The sequence below is a fragment of the Cebidichthys violaceus genome, unplaced genomic scaffold, assembly GCF_023349555.1.
Source record: "Cebidichthys violaceus isolate CVI_PGR_0920_01 unplaced genomic scaffold, fCebVio1.0.p SCAF_16, whole genome shotgun sequence".
Taxonomy (NCBI): domain Eukaryota; kingdom Metazoa; phylum Chordata; class Actinopteri; order Perciformes; family Stichaeidae; genus Cebidichthys; species Cebidichthys violaceus.
Genome location: NW_027176329.1, coordinates 11,785,736 through 11,809,889, shown reverse-complemented (window position 1 = coordinate 11,809,889; position 24,154 = coordinate 11,785,736). Strand labels below are relative to the sequence as shown.

Sequence of the window (24,154 nt, the reverse complement as noted above, 5' to 3'; positions counted from 1 at the left end):
ATTTAAGGTTAAATATAAAGAAAGTTTTAATAAACAAGCACGGAGCGCTCTGTGAAGCAGCGGGGGCGGAGCTCCGCAGTACCGCATGTCGTCCACGGTCCAGACCTCTGAATCCGTTAACTCAACCGAGTTTGAGTCATCCGAATCAGCCGTGAAACAGCGGTATCTTGATTCAAAAGTTTAAAAAAAAGAACCAATAAGTTCAGCGGTGGACCTAACGATTAGCCAATCAGCACCGGAGGCGGGACTAATGCTGTTGTCATGCCTGCAAGCTGTTGTCAAACTGTTGTCAAGCCATTGTTAAGCGTTGACAGTTGTGTGCATGAACTGAAGAGTAATTACAACAACAATGGAGACCGCTACAGACAGCATTGCCGCTGCTATCGAGGCTGTTCTAACTCGATAAAACGTACCGAACAGCACTCTGCCTTCATGTCGTACCGCTACGAGATGCCGGGTTGAGACTCTGGCACAGCTTCTCATGCTGTGGCGTCTTTGTTGCCCTATCACAGTCCCGAGCCTTCCGCATTTGTGTCCGTAACTGTAATTTTAGGCCCCACCTGATACCTCTTTACAGTACATTGAGAATATTTTACAAGTAATCTTAAAAAATGTACATAAATCCTCCCATAATAGACTCCGGGTCTATATGGGAGAATTACCCCGGCATCTCTGAATCGTTCACTCAGCAACCTCTCTTCAGCGTTTGGGCCACTGAATGATAGTTTGATTGACTTTGATATGACCCTCTTGATGAACAAATTCTTCTCTGCTCAACCCTTGAAACACAGGAACGAGGTATGTTGTCACAGCAAGACATCACCGTTCAGCAATGAAATTAGATTCAGGCTGATATGTTGGTATCTCCCTCTTTACAAACAAAACATGAAGAGTTTATTTTAGCCTCAGACACTCAGACACACATTATTATTTTACATGTTCAGACCGGGTAGTTTTTAGACTACAGGAATAAAAACGTGAGCCGCCTTGTCTGAGTCGCTCCTCCCGGGCCTGTCTAGTTTGATGTGCCGGTTAGCATCATAGCTAGGCTAACATGGGCACGTAGCCGCCATAGGCTGCATATAAGAAGTGGACGTGGTCATCGTGACGTCACCCATTGGTTTTTGTGGACTGCTGTTTTAAAGCCTTGAGTATCTTGGATTTACGGCCGTCGCCATGTTGTTGATTTTTTGCAGCCAATGAATGGAAGTTACCATATTTGGAATTCGGAGCAGTAAGGTAGAAACTTTATTATTTACTTAAAAATGTTCACAGGAAAAGAAAAGTTGAAAATATGACTCAGCATGTCAGTCTTGAGATATTTTGTTTTTTTTCCCCTCAGTTCCCTTGACTGACACTGTCATACGAGACACGTGTGTTAAGTTAAGCCTCCAGCCGGAGCTCTGAGCCGTGAGCGTGACTCGGTGACATTTATTATGACAACCTGATTAGGCTGAAGACTTGACCTCCCTGTGACCTGCTTGTCAAAGTCAATGGGCAGACGTGGACACACTGGGATTATTTGCCTCTAAACGCTGATGCGAGCATGTTTTTTTACCATGTCCAAGCTCAGGTTTGAGGTTGTTGTTTTTTTTAGGAAAAGTAAACAGGATCTGGTCGCTCATCTCTATTCCGAGGCTTCAGACTCATCCGATGCCGCCCTCTCCCCCCTCCCGCTCGCGAGGACTTAACTTCACCTGCCAATCAGAGGAAGTGGTTTTCACATCAGTGTCAGTCACCCGGCGGTAGGCTGAGTTTATGGTTTACCTCTCCCCGTGGCTCTGAGTGGTTTCTCCCAAGCTGTCAATCACAGCGGGAGGGCTCTGTGTGTAGCTGTGTGTCCGTGAAGAGCGAGCAGAACAGGCTTAGCGTACTGACGTGTGTGTGTGTGTGTGTGTGTGTGTGTGTGTGTGTGTGTGTGTGTGTGTGTGTGTGTGTGTGTGTGTGTGTGTGTGTGTGTGTGTGTGTGTGTGTGTGTGTGTGTGTGCGCGCGCGCGCGCGCCAGGAAGCCTGTGGTTTGTTGTGGTTGCGGCGGGTTCTGTGTTGACTGTGGCGAGCCAAGCTGTGTTCCTCCATCCCACAGAGGAAGTGACAGAGAGAGAGAGAGAGAGTTTTTCATCCCTTTTGCCTTTTTTCCTGCCACTGTCACATTGCTTATCCCCTCTCTCTTTCATCCCCTTCCTCACTCACAGATCCTCTTTTTTTTTACCCCTCTTCATCATTTTCTCTTCTTCTCATCTTCTTTTCGCCTCTCTATAACTGCATCGTTGCTCTCCTTTCTCCTCTTCATTTATTTTCTACACTCTCACCGGGACTGTGGCCAGAAATTTAGAAATGCGGAGGTCATACTGAGTTTAAATTCCCTTCCTCCCTAATCTTTAAAATTATTTAGATGTCCCATATTTTCTTTCTTTCTTTCTTTCTTCATCATTTCAAAGTTATTTTCTATGTATTTTATTTCCAAACATGAAGGCCTAAATTCACATTCAAAGCCTCCACACTGCCAGGAACACAAAAAAGCTGCATCCTTGATTTATATTTATTTATTGTTGACCTAAAAGATTTAAAATTTGTACATACTGAAATAGTAGACTACAAAAAAACCACCGTGTGTATAATTTGTATACGCTGTATAATCAAAACAGGTTTCCCTACAGGTTTTTGACACGCCCATATTCCCAGGGAGGAAATAGAGAGGACGTGTCCTCAGCGTTAGCATCGACCCGGAGTGTCCTTCACTTCCATGCTTTATTTATCTTTAATTCATATATCTTCCCCGCCTCAGACAACGTTGGCCTGTTTGTGTCTTTCGCCTTAAAGGATAATGTGTCCTCTTGCTTCTTGCAGCAGGAAACATGGAGTGCAAGAAAGATCCACTCCTGTAAAAAAAATCTAAAAAACAGTGAAGGGAAATTGGTTAAGTTGATGTAGTATCACACCTTACTTAGAACAAGATCACAAAGTGCTTTGCAAGAATGAAAAATATTAAAAATAAGATTATAAAACAGGTGGAGAAACAAACACTAAAACAAAAGCAACATCAGACTTTAAAAAACCCACAAGATCACAAACACTAGACGGCACAAGGCAACACAAAGGCCAGTTTAATGAAGTGAGTCTGAACAACAAGAAGTCTTTTTGACTTGGTTCATCTAATTATTAACGTATGTTTCAAACTTTACTTCACTTAAACCTCAATTTTACATACGTCTTTTCAAATACCTGTCAGAATCGGACTAAACATAAGCCCACTTAGTTTAGGTGTGTTGCTGAAACAGCATAGTGATCTGTTTTCCAGGGAAACCAGCCGGCTACCCGAACTAGCTGCATATTTATCTGCACATTTATTTACATGTGTAAGGTTTTTGACGGCTCTCGATGTATCACATGTGCTTTACTACCACGAATTCTCACCAACGCGCCAAATGTGTATTAATCCGCGGCTGAAAATAGTCCCCCACGAACGCACTACTCACTCCAGCTTAAGTAAAGTTTGCTAAAATGTGCCCATCTGTTTTATGAAATTACTAAGCCTTTTTTATTAAGAGTGACACACATGGTAGCATTGTTAGTTTTGGTCTTGTCGTGGGATTATTGACATAACACCAATCTTATCCTTTAACCACATACCTTCCTCTCCTCCCTCTGTCCTCAAAAAGCAACGCTTGATATAGTTTACGCAAACTGGTGGTCTTCCTCTCTCCTTCCTCCGTCTCCCTCCTCTGCTGCTGTCCTTTAGAGAGGAGGTGAAATGCTGGAGGCAGATTCCGGCTGTAAGAGCTCACATTCCTGAAGAGCACCAGGAAGCCCCAGGCTAATATGTCGCACTTCTAACGTGACAAACCATCAGGGGTTTGGAAACACCAGCCTCTCATCCTCTCTCTCTCTCCTTTTTACATTTTTTTTGCTGTTTGTCTTGCTGTCACTTTCTCCCCTCCCGTGTCCTGTCTGGTTCTCTCTACACCTCTTCTTCGCTGGTGTTCTCCCTGACGCGTTCTGCTGAAAAACAAGTGGGGAACATGGAGCGCAGGGATGGGGATTGTTTTGTTTCTCTCTATATGTCCGCAGGACATTACAGCAGTAATGCTGACAATGGAAATGAGAGGGCGGTGCCGCCTCAGCTCTCTCCTCTCAACGCTCATTTTCTCTCTCCTTTTCTTCGTTCTGTAAGTGCGACTGCCACTCACACACCTCGACTCCTCCACCCTGATAAAATACGAGTGTCACTCGAACTTCCCGCCGCTGCCGTTGCCTCTGGGTTTTCGGGGAGAGGGGGAGTAGATGGCACTTGATCGAGGCCCGACAGCGCCATTGAGGCTCAGCTGTGTTGTGTTAGGTGGTGGGAGCAGGAAATGGGGGCATGCGCATGTAAAATTAAGCTCTGGAAATCCATGTTTTCTACAACAGCGCACCTGCAGGTATGAAAAAACATAATGATAATTTAGTATTAAAGAGCCTCTATTATGTTTTTCCTCTTTTTCCCTTTCCTTTAGTGTATTATATATATTTGTGTACATATAAAAGGTCTGTAGAGTTGTAAAGCTGAAGTCCACTGATCCTGAGCTGCCTGAAACGGCTCGATTTGAATTTTGTCTTCACTTCCGTAACATTGTGAGATCACAATGTAACACATTTGCATAACACCTCCTACCGGCTAGTTTGGCACGCCCCTCAAACTATGGGCTTCTTCCTACTGACTTTCAATAACTGACTCGCAGCAGGACAGATGCTCTGTTGCTCTTACTGTGGCTACAGCGGTGTTTTTGGCTGCTCGGTGAGCCTTTGGAGCTAAATTCTGTATATGGTAAGGGGCGGGACATTTCCGATGCATGCGACACGTGGTTGACCAATCAAAATCAGAACAATCGGGGCAGACAGCCAGGATGAGGAAAACAAGGCAGTTTTTGAGCATTAATGCATGTAAACACATTGTAAAAATATGCACCCAAAAGAGAGCATAATAGGTCTCGTTTAAATGACAATCTTTGAGTTTTTGGACCATCGGTCGTATTAATTAAGCAATCTGAAGACATCGGGCATTTTTCAATACTTCATGACATTTTATACAGTAAAAGGTTGGTCGATAATAAAAGGAATCATTAGTTGCAGCACCAGAATGGATAACAGGCTTTCCACAGCTCGAGAGTGAAGTCTGTCTCTCGGTGCTTGTTGCTGCCCTCGGCTGTAGGAGTGATGAAGACCTGTTGAGAGTGAGGTCACTCTGCTTGAGCAGGCAGACAATGCCAGGTGTTGATCGAGAAAGGAGGCCAACGCTGACTATTGTGGAATAGAAATGTAATGACTTTTTTTAGTGCGGGTGTTTCATAAAGAACGAGTATTCTTGCGAAGGCCTAACCTTAATGGCTGTGTTGAACAACTGAATAACAGGCTGTTAGTATGTGTGTATTAACATACCGTGTGTCTGGATGTGCATTAAAGCGGTGCATCGGGAGCTGCTTCTTGTTCGTGTGGGAGGCTGTTTGAGTTAGAGCGACTTCCTCGGCGAGAAGCTGCCGTTTTCTCGTCCGAGCGCTTTTCATCACAGCAACAGACCGAAAGACTTCCCGTCTAAATATCCTCAAGATCTTGGTCTATCCATCCACCCACCATCATTCCCTCTGCTTAATATTCAAGGACCGTTATGTATTACACAGTTTGGTTTCATTTGCTGTTAAATACACAATTTGGGTTTTTTTTGTTTTCTTTCAACAGTGGTGCAGAGGAAAGGTACATTTGTGGCATACATATAGACACTTGACTCCTGCTATATGTGTCTGGCTGCATTTATGTGTTGTTATTGACTTTAAAAGAGAAAGACGACCCTGCAGCAGTAATGGAAACTTGTATCAGCACTCCATCACATTTGAAAACAATGGGGGGGGGGGGTGCACTAAAGCGTAGGATATTGGCTTCTCTCTCCTTCTCCCTGCACTGCTGTTTGTTGATGTGATGGTTTTTTGTCTCCCATGAATTTGTAAGGAGTCATTAAAAATGTATACAGTATCTACTGGAGACATTGAAGCGGAAAGAGTTTTTATTCTAAAATGTATCTCAAGGTGAAGCTCTACCAGTGGATCTAATTTAAAACTCGTGAGTGGCTATGAGCAATACTTTTATATTAAGTTTAATTTAATTATATTTAAGTATCTAACTATCAACTATGGATCCCATGATTACTTTTATGTTAGAGGGGTCACGAGTGATTCATGAACAAGTAATTATCCCAGACTCTGCAGTTTATCTCATTTTAGCATCTTTCAGCTCATTGTTTTGATTTCCAGGCCACAATTTGACTGTTTTAATTCACTCTCACCGCTTTCTTATTGTTTAATTTTTAGCCACAATAGAGTGTTTGCTACATACTAGCACCGAACCACAGAAAGAGGTGAACACGGTGGAGCATTTAGCAGTTAAAGATGTTTCCCTCAGGTGTTGGTAGAGACCAAAAACAGAGCTAAAAATAAAGTGTCTATTGGACCAAACAGGAATCCAAATAATTGATAATGTTGCTCTGTGTCTTCTCATTTTGTAGGCGACTGCTTGCTAAGAAGTTTGCCACGTCAACGTTAAAAACGTTAATGTCAGTGTTGTGTTTACGGCATGTTTGGTTTGGTTTCGGGCGGCTGTGGCTCAGGTTTTCAGTCGGAGGTTCAACGGTCCGATCCCCAGCTCCTCCAGTAAGCATGTCAAAGTGTCCTCGGGCAAGATGAACCCAAAAACAACTTCCAACGGCTGTGCCATCAGTGTGTGAATGTTGGCTCTTAGGATGCCTCCCTGTTGTGTCTCTTTGGAGGTTTTCCCGGCACTTCCAAGTGGGATGAGACCCAGGAGAGACCCGGGACGTGCTAGAGGGAATTACATACAGTATCCCATCTTGCCTGGGAATGTCTCCAGGCGCCCTATGGAGAAGCTTTTCTGAGCTACCATGCTAGGTCCGCTGCCACGGCGACCTGAAACTGAATACGTAGCAGAAAATGGAAGGCCACACTTGGAACAAAACCCTCAAAACAACCTGCAAATTTAAGATGAGATTGAGTCATTAATGTTTCCATGGAAACATTCAGTGGAAGCTGTCATCTGTGTGAATAAACATGTCTGCACTGTTAGTTTGCAGAGAATACGCAGAAAAAAAAACGTGTGACAGATTTATTTATTTATTTATTTTCCTTCTTTCTTCCCTTTTCAGACATTTTGCACAACTTTCGACATTTGCTCCCTCAGCCTTTTTTAATGTGTTCCAGGCGACCAAGTGATGACAAATACAATGCTGCGTGAAGCGGGGAATCCAACGTTTTCATTTTAATGACGCGGCCTTAACCCTTTGTGATCTGTGTTTCCCTGTGCAGGTGATGAGCAGTCGTTTCTTGCCCTACGAGACCATCGTGACCGATGCTGTCCTCAGCCTGGATGAAGACACAGTGTTGTCCACCACAGAGGTATTTTGTAATATAATAACATTTTTCTCTCTCTCTCTTTCCATCTGCCTCTTCCCTGTCCCGATAGTCGGGTCCTCTTGAGACAAAACAAAGATCCAAACGCTTTCTATGTCCCAAAAGCAACTCTCTGATTGCATTTCCTCTAAAAGAAGTTTTTGTTATCTCTCTTTCTGTTTGTCCCTGGTGTTTTAAAGTTATCGCTCCACAGCTCGATTCTCAAATCACTTAAACTACTCTAACTTTTACTCCCGGTGCCGTACTTTTTTTCGCCTCTCTCTCTCCCTCTTTCTCTACTTTTCTTTCTATCTTCCCCCTCATGTTTTTGCGCCTGTATTCACACCTCCCGAATCCCCTATACGAGAGCAGCACTTGTTTAGGTTCCTGTTTTCTTTTTCCGGGGACACGTTTTGTTGGCGCAGCACCATGGGAAGCCAGATGCTGCTTTGAACAGTGCGGAATTAGATCTCGTAAAGGCTGTTTGTGCGGAGGATCAAGATGGCAAGGCAGAGCTGGCACTGAAAGGAAACAAAAATCCAGCTTCCCAAAAAAACGTTTTTTTCATCCATGAAGACTGTTGGATCATGAACATAAACAAGTTATAGAAACATCAATGCCAGTACATATTAAAAAAGAATTTCAGGCATAAATACCGATTTCTAACAGTCCCCCATCTACACACCATTCCCATTCTCTCAAAATGAGCCCCTCAACAGAGACACAACAGTTTTCTTCTTCTGCCTCAGATTAGTTTCAGCCTTAAGTGAAGATGTTGAGAAGCAGATTTCACACTCACAATAAATGACAAACTGGCATCCAGTTCCTCAGAATGATTTTCCACCATCATGTCCAACATGCCCATTTTTCCAGCCATACTTCCTCTTGATGTTGGTTCAACCATTGAAATATGTTTTCCTTATTACTGTGTCGTCGTTACTACCTTTCTCCTGCACTGGAAGCAAAAGAGAGTCGGAGCTCTTCTTCTTCTCCTCCGGGATTCTGTAAGCCCGCATTCTGGCAGGAAGAGAAGATAAAAATGATGTGTATTGTGTTTTATGGAGGGTTTTGACGTTAAGTATTCATTAATATAAGCACTCTCTCAGTGTACGATAGCGTGGTAATCTGCGGTGTAATGCAGAGAGGGCTGTTTGTGGAGCAGCTGAGGTCTTTTTGATGTTTTCATCTAATTATTTGATTGAATGCTTTGATCGCCGCCACAGAAGTTTGCTGCAGGCAGCAGCTCAGGACGGACTGCTTTGTGTCTGATGAGGTTTTGCCTCTGTTGTATGTTCACTACGCTTTGTTTGAGCGCGCACACTTCCTTTGTTAGTTCTCCCTGTTGTCTCTTTCTTTCCCTCTTGGATTCTTTTTTTTCTCACACAATGTATACCTTAAATAGAAAATTAATCTCAACTAAATTTGATTTTCTCAAAGGAAATATTTCATGCTTTAAGTGTAAACTGTGAAGGCTCATGAGCACCTTCAATATGTTGGAGGCAGGTGTGTAGGAGGAATTAAGAAGAGAAGAGAGAGAATTACAGCACACTGTCCTTTTACTTTGAGTCTAAGTCTGAGGACCGAAATGTTGTATTCATCAATAAAAGTTCATTACAGGTAAAGGGACAGTGTGTGGGAGTTTTCTCCTCTCATCCTTTAAATATAGAAATATCGAAAATACCTGCAGGAATACTCCTGTGTTGTTGCATTTTTCAAATTGTGTTGTAATGATGCTTTGTTAATGGCTAATAAATCACTCGCTAATGCTTTGTAAATTAGTTATAAATCATTAATCAGAGCAACCTTTGAGTTGCCAGGTTGTGGAAAATCCCTCTGGCTGGTGTTTATCTTATTTGGTGATAATGCAGTTATAAATGTTGGCAACGCATTAATAAACACCTGTGAGTTTCACACCTTCCAATAACTCATCAAGTCAGTTATAGAGTATATAGAGTTATAGAGTTCTGAATGTTAATGAAAGTTGTGTAGAAATTGATCTTGGTCCAGATGGGTAAAAGTAAACTTTAAATAGTTTGCTGAAAGCTATGGTGGGTATGGTATTTTATTATTGTCTTTAATAAAAATCTTTATTATCTTGACAGCAATCAATAAATCTAATGCTCTGAAAAAAAAGCTGTCTGTGGATGTTGCAGGACTGTAATAGGTCCATCCAATCATTGTATTCAGCCCAGGGTGAACACCATGTAAAAGGGATTTTTCACAACCTGGCACCTGGCAACCATAACTTAATTGCTTGCAACTGAAATAAATTAGAAATTTAGTTATAAACCATGAATAAATTAGTCACAACTCATAACAGTGTTTTTATTTATTTGTATTGGGAAGTGATACAAATGTGGTTCTAAATATCATAAAATGTTCCAATCTGTTCTGTGTCTGTCCAGGTGGATTTTGCCTTCACGGTCTGGCAGAGTTTCCCGGAGCGGATCGTGGGTTACCCCGCTCGCAGCCACTTCTGGGACAGCAACAAGGAGCGCTGGGGCTACACATCCAAATGGACCAACGATTATTCGATGGTGCTGACGGGGGCCGCCATCTACCACAGGTACAGGCCTTTCACATCGTCGTCCTCTGATCTGCAAAAAAAAAAACTTGGTTCCATTACAGCTGTTTACCTGATCACTGTTTCGCTCCGCTCTGCTGTTTGCTTTCATGTGCTTTGCTTCAGTTCTGTTCCCCTTTCTGTTACACGGGGATCACAGCTTTGCTCTGCTCTGCTCTCCAGTGTTCAGTCGTCTGTCTTTTGATACAACACTTTTGATGCAGTGATCTGCCGATTTTGAAAGTAGGCGCCTTGTTCGGTGTTGCACAGCCTCAGGAAATCAGTGTTTTGACACCGGTTATGTTTTATCCCAAAAATAATGTCAATTTGTCTGCTACACGGCGTTTCATAGTTCCTGCGTTTAGTTTTACAACAGCTCCTGTCAGCTTTAATATGGCTTCACTCAGCTGTGATGGGAGCAGTCCATTAAGCCGGAGTAAGCCAATCACTGCAGCCAAACGCTTAATCACTTTCAATAACTCAGTCGTTCAATCCATCCTGGAACTTGAGCAATCAGTCTGTTGATGAACTCAGAGTTCTACCCGAAGGCTTCAACCTGTGTGAAGCCTGAAAGTGTCTGAAATTTGTGGTGCATTTGAATTCAAGTCGCCCAAACAGTCGACAAGCGCTACTCGTTGTCCACCTATAAAGGTCTGAAACTGTGTGACTATTCACCTCCACTGTGGCGGGTTTTTTTCAGGCATTTATCCAAAAACCACCTTCTGAAAGTTTGTACACATACTCAGCATTGTTTGAGTACGATGTAAAAGCGAATCAATACACACTTTATTGTGTGCAATTGGGAAAAGTGAAACAGAAATGAGGGAAAATACCCGTGATATTAAACCAGACTTAACCTGCAAATCTCCCTTTAGTCTACTTTAGTTTCCCTTTAAATGCTTTCACCTTTCAATTCTTAGTCACACATTTCATTTGTGTGACAACCTCACACCCTCTCTAAATATCTGACGTTTGAGCTGCTCAATGCTTCACTTTGTCTCTAACTGTGTCTGTCTGCCGTCCACCCAGATCAATCGCCCCTTCTTATATATTCTTATTTCATTTTACTCTTCCTATATTCTAACTCCTTTCTCTCTTCTCTTGCAGATATTACCATCACCTGTACACCAACTACTTACCCACTAGTCTGAAGGGCATGGTGGACCAGCTGGCCAACTGTGAGGACATCCTGATGAACTTCCTGGTCTCTGCTGTCACCAAGCTGCCGCCCATCAAGGTCACACAGAAGAAACAGTACAAGGAGACCATGATGGGACAGGTAGGAGAGTTTTGTGACCCTTCTCATGACCGGATCCGTGTCGGTTTTTAATTTGTTTCTGAATTTCTTGACTGAGATGACTCATTGGCCCTTTTTTAAAAGAGCTGTGAGACCAACATTCAGGACAGCTGCCAGTTGAGAGGATTGGTTTGCATTAAAGAAAATCACATTACAGGATGTGACTGAACTCGGAACAATCGTAGACTTAGACTTATTATATAATCCACTTTGATCGTATCCTCCTTTTTCGTATAAATTGTGATTCATGCTGAAGCCAGCATTGTTTTCTCCCCATCGGCAGTGTGTGTCATGGCCTTTCAGCTGGAATGAACTCTTGCTGCTTTATGAACAGCATGAATTATTCCCCTGGAATTCTTTGGTACGACCCGTGGGTAAACAGCACAAGTCACTTACTGTACGGCGGAGAGACAAAGGCACAGAGAGGAGGCGTCTCAGTTTTAATGGCTTACGTCATAGTTTCTAGTCGAGCTCCTGGCTCGCAAATATAGAATATGATCCAGCTGATGATTTATTGAGAAGCATTAATGTCAGTCGTCATTAAGTAATGGTTTTCTCTTGTCCCGGGGTCTGAACTATGACTATGATTGAATGAAAGAATACGGCAGATGTTTGTTATTGTCCGTCTTCTTCATATAAGGAGAACATCCCTTTTCTCGCCAGAGATCTAAAGCAGAGGTTTATGTGCGATGTACCCCAACATCCCATCATCGTTATTTCTTGTCCCGTTCCAAATAAGTTCATGACAATTTATTTTTTAGTGGATCTAAATTAGTGCAACCTAAACATGGTTATTTATACAAGTTTCTTTCCTACAGTCGAATGTTTTGTTTTTATGTCGATAAGGTATCGGCTATCCAATACTATTAGCTAATTATTAGATTTCTTTATTCACTACTTTTAGGTAGTTCTTTCAACTGGTTATCCATTACTTTTACCTTATTACATCGACTGGTTATCCCTAATTTTTAGCTCATCATTGCAACTATTCAATGGTAAATGTGACAAAACCATTTTCTAAAGATCAGCAACACACCAATATGTAATCCTAGTTGCACGTTCTATTTCCCTCCTAAACACAAATTGGACGACATACAAAATCAGAACCTATTTTTTTGTCAAATGAATTGAGCCGCTCACTCTCAATCTCTCCATGTACTTAGCAGTGTGCGAAATGGGGAAAAATCTTGCAAATGGTCCGCATTGCAAATGTGGTTTAGGTTAAAAAAACAAAACATAACCCGTACAAGCTGAAAAGCATGTGAGTGTGCATGTGTGTCGGGTTAGAGAGAGAGGGCTGCAGGTGCTGTGTGGATTCTGTAGGAGGGCATAGTAGTTGAGTAGTTGTGTGAGTGGCCTAATCGTTAACGATATTATCCTTGGGAATGTGTGTGAAGTGTGTATAGCCTAGTTGATTTCCTAACCTTGCATCCATGAAGTCCTGTATACTGTGTATTGAGACTGAAGCACTAGGTAAGCGGGACCCCCGATTGCCACCAGGTATTTTTGCTCACTGTCCCTACGCAACAGCGAAAGTACCCCACTGGGGTACCAGTAGCGCGTGGTTGTGAATCACTGATCTAAAGCAATAATTATTATTTACCGTGATAATGACACTAAAATACTTTTTTTGTCTTCTCCCTCTCTATTCCCAACAGTCTTCGAGAGCTTCCCGCTGGGCCGATCCGGACCACTTTGCCCAGCGACAAACCTGCATGAACAAGTTCGCCAGCTGGTTTGGCGCCATGCCGCTGGTCCACTCCCAGATGAGACTGGACCCCATCCTGTTCAAGGACCAGGTCTCCATTCTCCGCAAGAAATACAGGGACATCGAGAGGCTCTGACAGGACCGGCGCCCCCTCGGGGGAGACCCCACGCAGGGGGAGGCGCGCGAGAGAGACTCTGTGGAGAGCAGAAGGACTAGCAGGACTCCGGCGGGATGGACGGGGAGCGACACAGCTCTGTCTTCCACTCAGCACATTGCCAATGACCACAGCGCCGCTGCTGCCAGGACTTGACGCGGTTAGGGATGAATGGGAAACAAGCAGATGGCGTTTGGATATGAAAAATACAAACAAAAGCCGCAAACACAGACCGACAAAGAGGGGTACACAAACTGATGGACATGCCAAACAGTTGCTGTATGTTTTGCAAATGTGCAAACACACAGCACACACTACTGACGACGGGAACTCTTGGATAGAATATTTTTTTGTACAACATGAACACGGACGACATTGACTTTCCTGCTCTCTCGGCACACGTGCAGGACGGTAGAAGAGGGAAGGTGTCGGCGATCGCAAAACCGCCCGTCATAAATCCTACTGGCTGCCCCTAGTCACCCTCCCCAGTCTGCATCAGGACGTAATACCGGACTACCAAAACCCCCTGCTTCATAGCCCAGGAGACCCTGTTCTTTAGTTGATTTGATTTCTGTACAAATCAGCTCTCTGGTGTCACTGTTGACCCTTTGTCCTCTCTGAGAGGTTTAAAGTCAGAGCGTCATCAGTTTAATATTTCCGTTCTCAAGGCAGAAGAGGTAAACAGTGTCCAATATGTTATTATAGTGGCCTGACAAGGTTTTTATAGCAAAGCAGCCATTATTTCTTGAAATTCTTGGCTATCAACACACATCCTTGAGCCTGAAAACATCCTGTCTTTCCTTTCCTCGGCTCCTTCCTTGATGTGCTGATACGGCTTTTATAATGGTCTATCTGCGTCCCTGTTATCACTAAGATAAGTTCGAAAAATATCTCGTTTCATATCGCATTTTCCTCTCATACTCGCCAAGGCAGTTGTACTTTTCTCATCTTTTGTTTTTTTTCACTTACTTTCATCATCTTTTATTTCGCCCTTTAAACTCTCTGTACTTTCACTTGTGTGTGTGTGTGTGTGTGTGTGTGTGTGTGTACATGTGTGCGTGCATGTTGTGTGTACAGAGCCTTGAAAAGTTGGCTCATCCAACCATAAGCTCAAGCGGAGTACATTTTCCCTCTGTTGGAATGAGCGAAATGAACATTTCTGGATGAAATGGAGCAGAACGTTGCATTCTAACCCAGACTCGTTTTTGCCCATTTATTTTTCCTGCATGGCCCTGGAGCACTACCCTGGCAGGGAGGAAATGGAATAAAATGTCTGTCCATAGCAGGTCTTTAGTGACCAGTGACCAGCGTCCAGCATCATTTCACAGGAGTGCTTGTAGAGGGAATTTTTTTCTTTTAACGCAGAGCGCATCAATACCATTCTGACATCAGGGTCTGCCTTTAGAATTTATTTTTTTTATTGCACATCACGTTGCCTACATCTGTTAGAGATGCCTAGATGCTCCCGCGTTGAATTATTCTGGTCGTCAGTCCAGTGCGGCTCTCCTGCCACAGTGATTTATTTTTTTTTCCTGTGACATATCAGAGGACCTCACAGCCATTAAATTGACAAAAGGTTTTCTCCCTCATTTGTCAGGCAGAGATACGTTCGGGCTTCAATTAGGTAACTATTTCATTCGGAGGGCTGTTTTATTCCCAGGAGACAAGCTGTTGATGGGACACTAACATTATGGACCATTGTATTGTGGAAGCAGTGACCCACAAACATGACCTTCTAGCTAATGCTAGCCTTTGGAGGACAGCTCGCCCTCCCCTCACATCGTCGCCATCGTATCCACTTCAAACCGCCTGACATTTTGCACCTTATATTACCTTATTGGTATTGGATAACCAGATCGAAAATGCTCAAATTACTAGCTATCTCAAACTTTAATTAATCGTTAAGAGATGGGCTGTCTCGTAGCAGAGCTGTTTTCTCGTCGCCATTGGGTCGGCATGCGGCCGAGAGCACAGGCAGTTCCCTCTCACACTTAGTTTTCAGACACTTAAAAGAAGCAGCATGCTTTTAGTGGCCTTTCTGTCGAGCAGGCATTCAGCATAATGTCTCAGCCAAAGCTGTTCAGTGTGTGTTTGTGTGCGTGTGTGTTGATCAGTAGCTGTCTTTGTCAATTGCCAGTGTCAATATCAGTGTCACATATTCATTTACGGTTTTAGTTTACATTTTTTTTCATTGATTTCTTCTCATTTTGTTCCACAAATAGTTAATATAAAATGCATCGCAAAGCCTTTTCAGTGTCAACAAAGGTGCGGTCCACGCTTTGAAGTGTCATATCCAAATGTTACCAATGCAAAGCCATTCTGTTTCAGCATGTATCACACACAGCAGGACTATCAAGAGTGTCTGTTTGTTTCCTCACGTCATTGCTTTAAATATCATGCTTGTATTTACGTTCTGGGACTTCAAGTTTGGAGTGTTATTTGTTTGCCGGGAGAGATTTATGATCTGTTTAATGCGGAGTCACAACACAGCAAATGTTCACTCATCAACTGTATGTGATTCTGGGAAAGACATGCTCCTCCCTTGGTCTGCATCTGGTCCCTGTTTCATCTTCAGAGAACCATATTGTTTGAATCCATATCAAGCCTTTTATGTCTGAGCGTTTGAATCACTGTGTGTGGGTCATCTCAAGAGAACCACGTCCCCCAGCTTTGCAGATATTTCATAAAAATAAAAAAACACCACCCATTTCAAATCCCTGCGACTCTCAGCACTGTACATAGGCATATATTTATTTTTTGAGACAGTGTACGATTCAAGACGCGGCGAGAACATAAGACTGATCCTGCATCGCTGAGGGGAGGTAATGGTATTTATTCAGTTTATTTTCTACACGCTGTGCACATTAATCCACAAAGATGCCGATATACAGCTCATGTTATGTTTCACTCTGCATTGGTTTTCTGGGGTGAAAAAACACATCACGCCCCCCCCCATCCCCACGAGAGATTTCAGAGTCATAAAGTTGAGTTTTAACTCTAAAAGATTGCATACACCAGTGATCTAGAATTGGATTGGGATGCACAATCTCTGCTCTCCGCGGGAGTCAAATTGCAAAGTCCCAATAAAGACTACACCAACTGACACACGGAAAATAATAAGCAGATGGGCCCTCTGAACCAGATGGAAACATTTTCAGCTTCAGCTGTAACATCTCTCCCCCACATGCTTTACAATAATGGGTCTGAGGCTGTGACACAGTTGTGTTTAAATTGCCTCTTTCAAAAGCTTGGTTTCAGGTCAGATAACTTGGCAAGAGAAACTCGCTCCATCTCTCTGTTGGCGTGCTGCACAGTACGTCATCGAGTCCAGAGCTCAAGAGCGCGATGGATGTGATTTGGGCCACCAGGAAAACCTCTGCATCCGCTTATAAACGCCTGTCACGTCCGCCATTTGATCAGGGGGAACATTATGCAAGTTATCATTGTGTGCTTCGAAACAGATGGAAGAAGGTTTACCCGAAATGTGCCAGTCAGTTTGGTGTTTATAGTGGCGACAGCGTGTGTGTGCTGGAAACTAGTCTGTTCTTGATTTGTGCCTTTTTATCAACATGTGAGTTCATTGACATGCCGAGCACTGTCTGTCCTAGACTTGTTAATTCCAGTAGACGGGCAGGAATAGCCTCGTATGCAGGGCCCCGAACAGCCCTGCCTTTCATACACTGGATGAGTCACCGCTTCCATTTCTCCGTATTATAACGCCCCGCTTTCATCTCTGTGTTTGGACACGGTTGCTAACGCAACAACGTATGACCACTTCCTGTTTGGGATTATTTATCAGTGAATCGGCCGCATCACTTTACCAATCAGCAGCACTGTCTGTTGATCTGTAAGGACTCGGCCAAAGCCCAGCTGTCCTGATGCCTTCTCCTCCCTCCTACCTTGTAATTAACAGAAGACTTTTATAGAGGTCACAAATGAAATAGATAAATGCCAATTTTGTAAGAATGATTTATAAAAAAATAAATAAACTCATATTTGATGATAACTGCATCGCCTTGTCCCATTTTTTTTTAATAGACTGTTTCAATGTTTCCATTTTAAAGACCTTGTGGAATACAAAATGTCAAACTACAGTATGTCAGAAGAATGTCATATTACCCGCCCCACTGTACCTCTGATTGGCTAGTACTAGTTAAGTTTATTGCTGATGACAACTGTTTTTAAGAAGATTCTGACATACGTCGGGCCTCCTGCAAGAACCTTCTCTAGTCCTTATCTTAACTTTCTCTTACTTTTTTATACTGTGGGCTCGTACGAGAGAGCCACGTCAGATTCAGCAAACGCACCTGACTTCATGTGTAATGACCAGCGAAACATGATGATTGCCACCTGTGCGTAAATGAGCCAAAATTATACCACATTAAGGCTATGTGTTCTGCCCCATGTGTTGTTCCATGTGTTGTTTGGTGCCATGTTCATGAACATGGCACCAAACAACACAAAGACAACTCGAGTCATAGTATAGTATGTCGAAAAAAGTCATGGTATAGTATGTAAAAAATGTTTAAAAAAAAAAGTCATGTTATAATGTGTCAAAAAATGTCATAAAAAAGTAAAATACATAAAAAAAACTCAACCCATTAATTTTCCAGTCTTTTTAGTCATTTTATTTAATACATTTGATGTTTTTGTTAAAGATTATGATTTCAGAACAAACTAAATACCAGACAACAAATAGAATAGCATGTCGAAAAAAAGTCATAGTATAGCATGTCAAAAAAAGTCATGGTATAGCATGTCAAAAAAAGTCATGGTATAGCATGTTGAAAAAGTCATGGTATAGCATGTCGAAAAAAGTCATAGTATAGCATGTCGAAAAAAGTCATTGTATAGCATGTCGAAAAAGTCATGGTATAGCATGTCGAAAAAAGTCATGGTATAGCATGTCGAAAAAAGTCATAGTATAGCATGTCGAAAAAAGTCATAATACAGCATGTCGAAAAAGTCATAGTATAGCATGTCAAAAAAAGTCATAGTATAGCATGTTGAAAAAAGTCATGGTATAGCATGTTGAAAAAAGTCATAATACAGCATGTCGAAAAAAGTCATAGTATAGCATGTCAAAAAAAGTCATAGAATAGCATGTCGAAAAAAAGTCATAGAATAGCATGTCGAAAAAAGTCATGGTATAGCATGTCAAAAAAACTCATGGTATAGCATGTCGAAAAAACTCATGGTACAGCATGTCGAAAAAAGTCATGGTATAGCATGTCGAAAAAAGTCATGGTATAGCATGTCGAAAAAAGTCATGGTATAGCATGTCGAAAAAAGTCATGGTATAGCATGTCGAAAAAAGTCATAGAATAGCATGTGGAAAAAAAGTCATAGAATAGCATGTCGAAAAAAGTCATGGTATAGCATGTCAAAAAAAGTCATGGTATAGCATGTCGAAAAAAGTCATGGTATAGCATGTCGAAAAAAGTCATGGTATAGCATGTCGAAAAAAGTCATGGTATAGCATGTTGAAAAAGTCATGGTATAGCATGTCGAAAAAAGTCATAGTATAGCATGTCGAAAAAAGTCATTGTATAGCATGTCGAAAAAGTCATGGTATAGCATGTCGAAAAAAGTCATGGTATAGCATGTCGAAAAAAGTCATAGTATAGCATGTCGAAAAAAGTCATAATACAGCATGTCGAAAAAGTCATAGTATAGCATGTCAAAAAAAGTCATAGTATAACATGTCGAAAAAAGTCATGGTATAGCATGTCGAAAAAAGTCATAGTATAGCATGTTGAAAAAAGTCATGGTATAGCATGTTGAAAAAAGTCATAATACAGCATGTCGAAAAAAGTCATGGTATAGCATGTCAAAAAAAGTCATACTATAGCATGTCGAAAAAAGTCATAATACAGCATGTCGAAAAAAGTCATAGTATAGCATGTCAAAAAAAGTCATAGTATAGCATGTCAAAAAAAAGTCATAGAATAGCATGTCGAAAAAAAGTCATAGAATAGCATGTCGAAAAAAGTCATGGTATAGCATGTCAAAAAAACTCATGGTATAGCATGTCGAAAAAACTCATGGTATAGCATGTCGAAAAAAGTCATGGTATAGCATGTCGAAAAAAGTCATGGTATAGCATGTCGAAAAAAGTCATAGAATAGCATGTGGAAAAAAAGTCATAGAATAGCATGTGGAAAAAAGTCATGGTATAGCATGTCAAAAAAACTCATGGTATAGCATGTCGAAAAAAGTCATGGTATAGCATGTCGAAAAAAGTCATGGTATAGCATGTCGAAAAAAGTCATGGTATAGCATGTCGAAAAAAGTCATGGTATAGCATGTCGAAAAAAGTCATGGTATAGCATGTCGAAAAAAGTCATAATACAGCATGTCGAAAAAAGTCATAGTACAGCATGTCGAAAAAAGTCATAGTATAGCATGTCGAAAAAAGTCATGGTATAGCATGTCGAAAAAAGTCATAGTATAGCATGTTGAAAAAAGTCATGGTATAGCATGTTGAAAAAAGTCATAATACAGCATGTCGAAAAAAGTCATGGTATAGCATGTCAAAAAAAGTCATAGAATAGCATGTCGAAAAAATTCATGGTATAGCATGTCGAAAAAAGTCATGGTATAGCATGTCGAAAAAAGTCATAGTATAGCATGTCGAAAAAAGTCATGGTATAGCATGTCGAAAAAAGTCATGGTATAGCATGTCGAAAAAAGTCATGGTATAGCATGTCGAAAAAAGTCATGGTACAGCATGTCGAAAAAAGTCATGGTATAGCATGTCGAAAAAAGTCATGGTACAGCATGTCGAAAAAAGTCATGGTATAGCATGTCAAAAAAAGTCATAGTATAGCATGTCGAAAAAAGTCATAGTATAGCATGTCGAAAAAAGTCATGGTACAGCATGTCGAAAAAAGTCATAATACAGCATGTCGAAAAAAGTCATAATACAGCATGTCGAAAAAAGTCATAGTATAGCATGTCGAAAAAAGTCATAGTATAGCATGTCGAAAAAAGTCATGGTATAGCATGTCGAAAAAAGTCATAGTATAGCATGTTGAAAAAAGTCATGGTATAGCATGTTGAAAAAAGTCATAATACAGCATGTCGAAAAAAGTCATGGTATAGCATGTCAAAAAAAGTCATAGTATAGCATGTCGAAAAAAAGTCATAGAATAGCATGTCGAAAAAAAGTCATAGAATAGCATGTCGAAAAAAGTCATAGTATAGCATGTCGAAAAAAGTCATGGTATAGCATGTCGAAAAAAGTCATGGTATAGCATGTCGAAAAAAGTCATGGTATAGCATGTCGAAAAAAGTCATAATACAGCATGTCCAAAAAAGTCATGGTATAGCATGTCCAAAAAAGTAATAGTATAGGATGTCGAAAAATATTCATTAAAAAGTCATAGTTTAGAATGTCGAAAAGTCATAAAATAGTCACAGTATTGTATGTCGAAAAAAGTTAAAAACAGTGATAGTATAGTATGTCAAATAAGCCATAGAATGTCATATCATATAACATATCAGAATTAGATCATTCAAATCATATGTATCATTCATATTGTTAATCGTAGATTCACCAGACTTCTCACAGAGAAAATAAATCCAGATGTGTAACTATTGCTGAAGAATGTCAGAAAGACTTATTACTTTTTAAAGGAAAAAATGTGCTACCTTTTTAAGTGGATATCCAATCAATAATGATGTTAAATGTAGTCAATAAAAGCAATACATTTCTCAGCACATGCTATATTGACTCAAAAAGCCGATCTCTCCTGCTTGTCAGTCCGTACCAGCAGTGCCTACATTTCCCACGCTGCATTGCGCACAAGCTTCTGTCCAACGGCACCTGTTTGCGCCCCACGTCACTCCACTCAGCAGCCAGGAAACGAGACACAGCATAAAAAAAAAAAAACTTGCAGCATTTATACTTAAATTCTCTTCTGCTCTGGTGGTTCTCTCATCTGCTTACACCACATTCACAGTCGCTCTCAATCTTCAATATGTTAATTGGAACGAATCAGGGCTCTGGATGCAGGAGGATTTTGTAGCTGTGAAGTCAATTACCTCTGAGGAATTTATTCCTTCAATACTATCAACACTGATTGGACCTTCACATAAAATGTCAGAGTTGTCCCATTAGGCGCCTTAATTGTCACTAATTTGATTCATCAACTTCTATCTTATCATCAATAAATCAAGGCTGTACATGGATGCGGCTTTAAGTGCATTTAACAGCTTTTAGGACCTAATGATTTAGAGAAGGGCTATTTAAGAGTTTGTGTTGGGAAGTTAGATAGATAGATAGATAGATACTAACTTTATTGATCCCGCGAGGGGAAATTATTTTGTTACAAACAGCAATAGGTTACAGAGCAGCAATAGGTCACAGGTAAAAAATCTTAATATTATATATAAAGAAAAAAGAAAAAGAAAAATACAAGAAAAATACACGTCACAATATATACAATTATAATATAGTAAAGATGTTATATAAAAAATGCACACTATATACACAGTGAATAGAACAGAATAATATTAAATCAACTAAATAAACAGTAGTGCCGAGGTTTAACGATTTGATTTGGCCCGAGGTGATTTATTGTACAGTCTTATAGCAGTAGGCAGGAATGTTCTCCTGTACCTGTCCTTATGACAGCGGAGCTGAATCAGTCTGTTGGAGAAAGTGCTCCGCTGTCCCTGCAGTAGGTGGTGGAGAGGGTGGTCCTGGTTATCCAATATGGATGATAGTTTCTTCAGTGTCCTCCTCTCCACCACCTGTTCCAGATAGTCTTGTTTACAGCCGATGATGGAGCCAGCCTTCTTAACCAGTTTGTTAAGTCTGTTGGTGTCTCCGGCTCCAATGCTGCTCCCCCAGCAGACTACGGCGAAGTACAGTGCACTGGCCTCAACAGACTGGTAGAACATCTCCAACATCCTGCTGCACATGTTGAAGGATCAAAGTTTCCTCAAGAAAAAGAGACGACTCATCCCCTTCTTGTACACAGCGTTGATGTTGGCCTTCCAGCTCAGTCTGCTGTCGATGGAGACACCCAGGTACTTGTACTCCTTCACCATGTCCACGTCCTCTCCCAGAACTCTCAGTGGCTGTGGAGCCGTCGTCCTCCTCCTGAAGTCGACCACCATCTCTCTGGTCTTGGCCACGTTCAGAAGCAGGTGATTTCTACCGGCCCACTCCACAAAGTCATCCACTACTGCCCTGTACTCCTCCTCCCGTCCGTCCCTTATACACCCGACCACTGCAGAGTCATCAGAGAACTTCTGCAGATGGCATGACCCCGAGTTGTACTGGAAGTCAGTGGTGTATAAGGTGAACAGGAAGGGAGACAGAACAGTTCCCTGTGGGGCTCCAGTATCACTGACCACCGTATCAGACATCACACGGCCTCGTCGGACAAACTGTGGTCTGCCTGTGAGGTAGTCAGTGATCCAGGAGACGGTGGACGCGTTAACCCCCACCTCCCGCAGCTTCTCACTCAGTAGCACTGGTTGGATGGTGTTAAATGCACTGGAGAAGTCAAAGAAGTGATTCTCACAGAGCCACCGGTTCCATCCAGGTGCGACTGAGCTTGTTGCAGCAGGTAGATGATGGCGTCGTCCACTCCCACATGAGGCTGGTATGCAAATTGCAGAGGGTCCAGTGAGGATGTCACCTGCGGTCGGAGGTGGGCCAAGACCAGCCTCTCCAGCACCTTCATCACATGGGATGTGAGGGCAACTGGTCGGTAGTCATTGAGGCCAGATGGTGTCGTCTTCTTAGATTTTGAAGTTGATTTCACAAAAGAAAAAAAAAAAAGTTTGCTTAGTTCATAATGAAATACACAAACCATTACTGCTCATTATTAAATTGTGAATTTTTATGACATTGAAATTATTACATTATGAGCATGTGCAACTTTTTAAGATCTCACAGACACCCTGGGTTTTGTCTCTCTCAGGTCCTATTGGAAAAGTTCTCTGATGTGCATTAGGCTACACTGAAAAAAGACACAAATCTTGCTGCCAGCTTCTCCTAAATGTCATTCTTCCACTGACGTTAACCTCAGAGACCAGGATGCCACGCAGTCCTTACAAAGTCCCACCAAAATACAAAGTGCCACTATCTGCCTCCTCAGACTCTAGATATGCTGACAGCAGCGCACATTGTAAGCAGAGTGTAAAGAGCACATTTTTTTCCCGCTTTATCATTTAAAGTGTGCACAGACGAGCGGTAAACCGCTGACCTCTGCCGTGGGAGAACACACTCCGTTTCTACAGTCATAATGCTGCACGGCCCTCGGAGATCTAATAGCCCCCTCTTTATTAGACCACTGAGAAGTGGTTTATTAGTCACTACTGCATTGATTTTTTTTTTTACACAGCTGAAAGCCTTCTCGCTGCTCCAATGCTGCATCTGTCCTTCTGCTTCTCCCTGAGGACGATACCCTCATAACACATCTCAGATATGACCCTGGCTATGCTCTGAATTATTAAACGCACACATATCAGACACTGATATTCTCATGCATATCTGAGACCTGACAGTGGTGCCATACCAGTGTGGGTTTGCTTGTGCACATGTACTTAGATTTTAGCTCATGTTTGATTTGAGTGATGTCCTTTGTGAATCCTTCTTTCTGTCTCGCTCTTACTCCGTCTCTCCTTTCTTTCTATAAAGTGTGTGTTTACGTTTAGTATTTTTACAGAGACCAATAGATCCCTCTAGCTGAATTAGTTGACCTATCAAAACTGGCCAGTAACTATCAAGCATCTGAAAGTAGGAAATCAGTAGGGACATTTTTTTTATTTAATAGTTAATTCATGAATTTATTCGTTTAAATAACAGATGGCTGAGCCATATTGTGGAGTTATGATTATTCTGTTCCCACAAGAGCTAGACGGATAAATCTGTTGCTCATTGACATATCAGGAGATTTGATATATCAGTATCAGTGTAAACGACATGTTTGCTGATAACTAACAAGAAAACGCAGTTTAAAAATTACGAAGTAGGTTTGATGTA

General features: G+C 41.7%; 1 protein-coding gene across 1 annotated transcript in view; it reads left to right on the top strand.

Moving 5' to 3' along the window:
- The window catches only part of ext1b (exostosin glycosyltransferase 1b), a 115,729-nt gene extending 98,566 nt beyond the window's left edge, over nucleotides 1-17,163 (top strand). Inside the window, exons 8-11 of the mRNA XM_068711286.1 lie at nucleotides 7,347-7,436; nucleotides 9,836-9,996; nucleotides 11,101-11,272; nucleotides 12,949-17,163. Of these exons, the coding sequence (XP_068567387.1) occupies nucleotides 7,347-7,436; nucleotides 9,836-9,996; nucleotides 11,101-11,272; nucleotides 12,949-13,134 (609 nt within the window). The 3' untranslated portion in view covers nucleotides 13,135-17,163. The remainder of the gene's footprint in view (nucleotides 1-7,346; nucleotides 7,437-9,835; nucleotides 9,997-11,100; nucleotides 11,273-12,948) is intronic.
- Nucleotides 17,164-24,154: the final 6,991 nt, after the last annotated feature.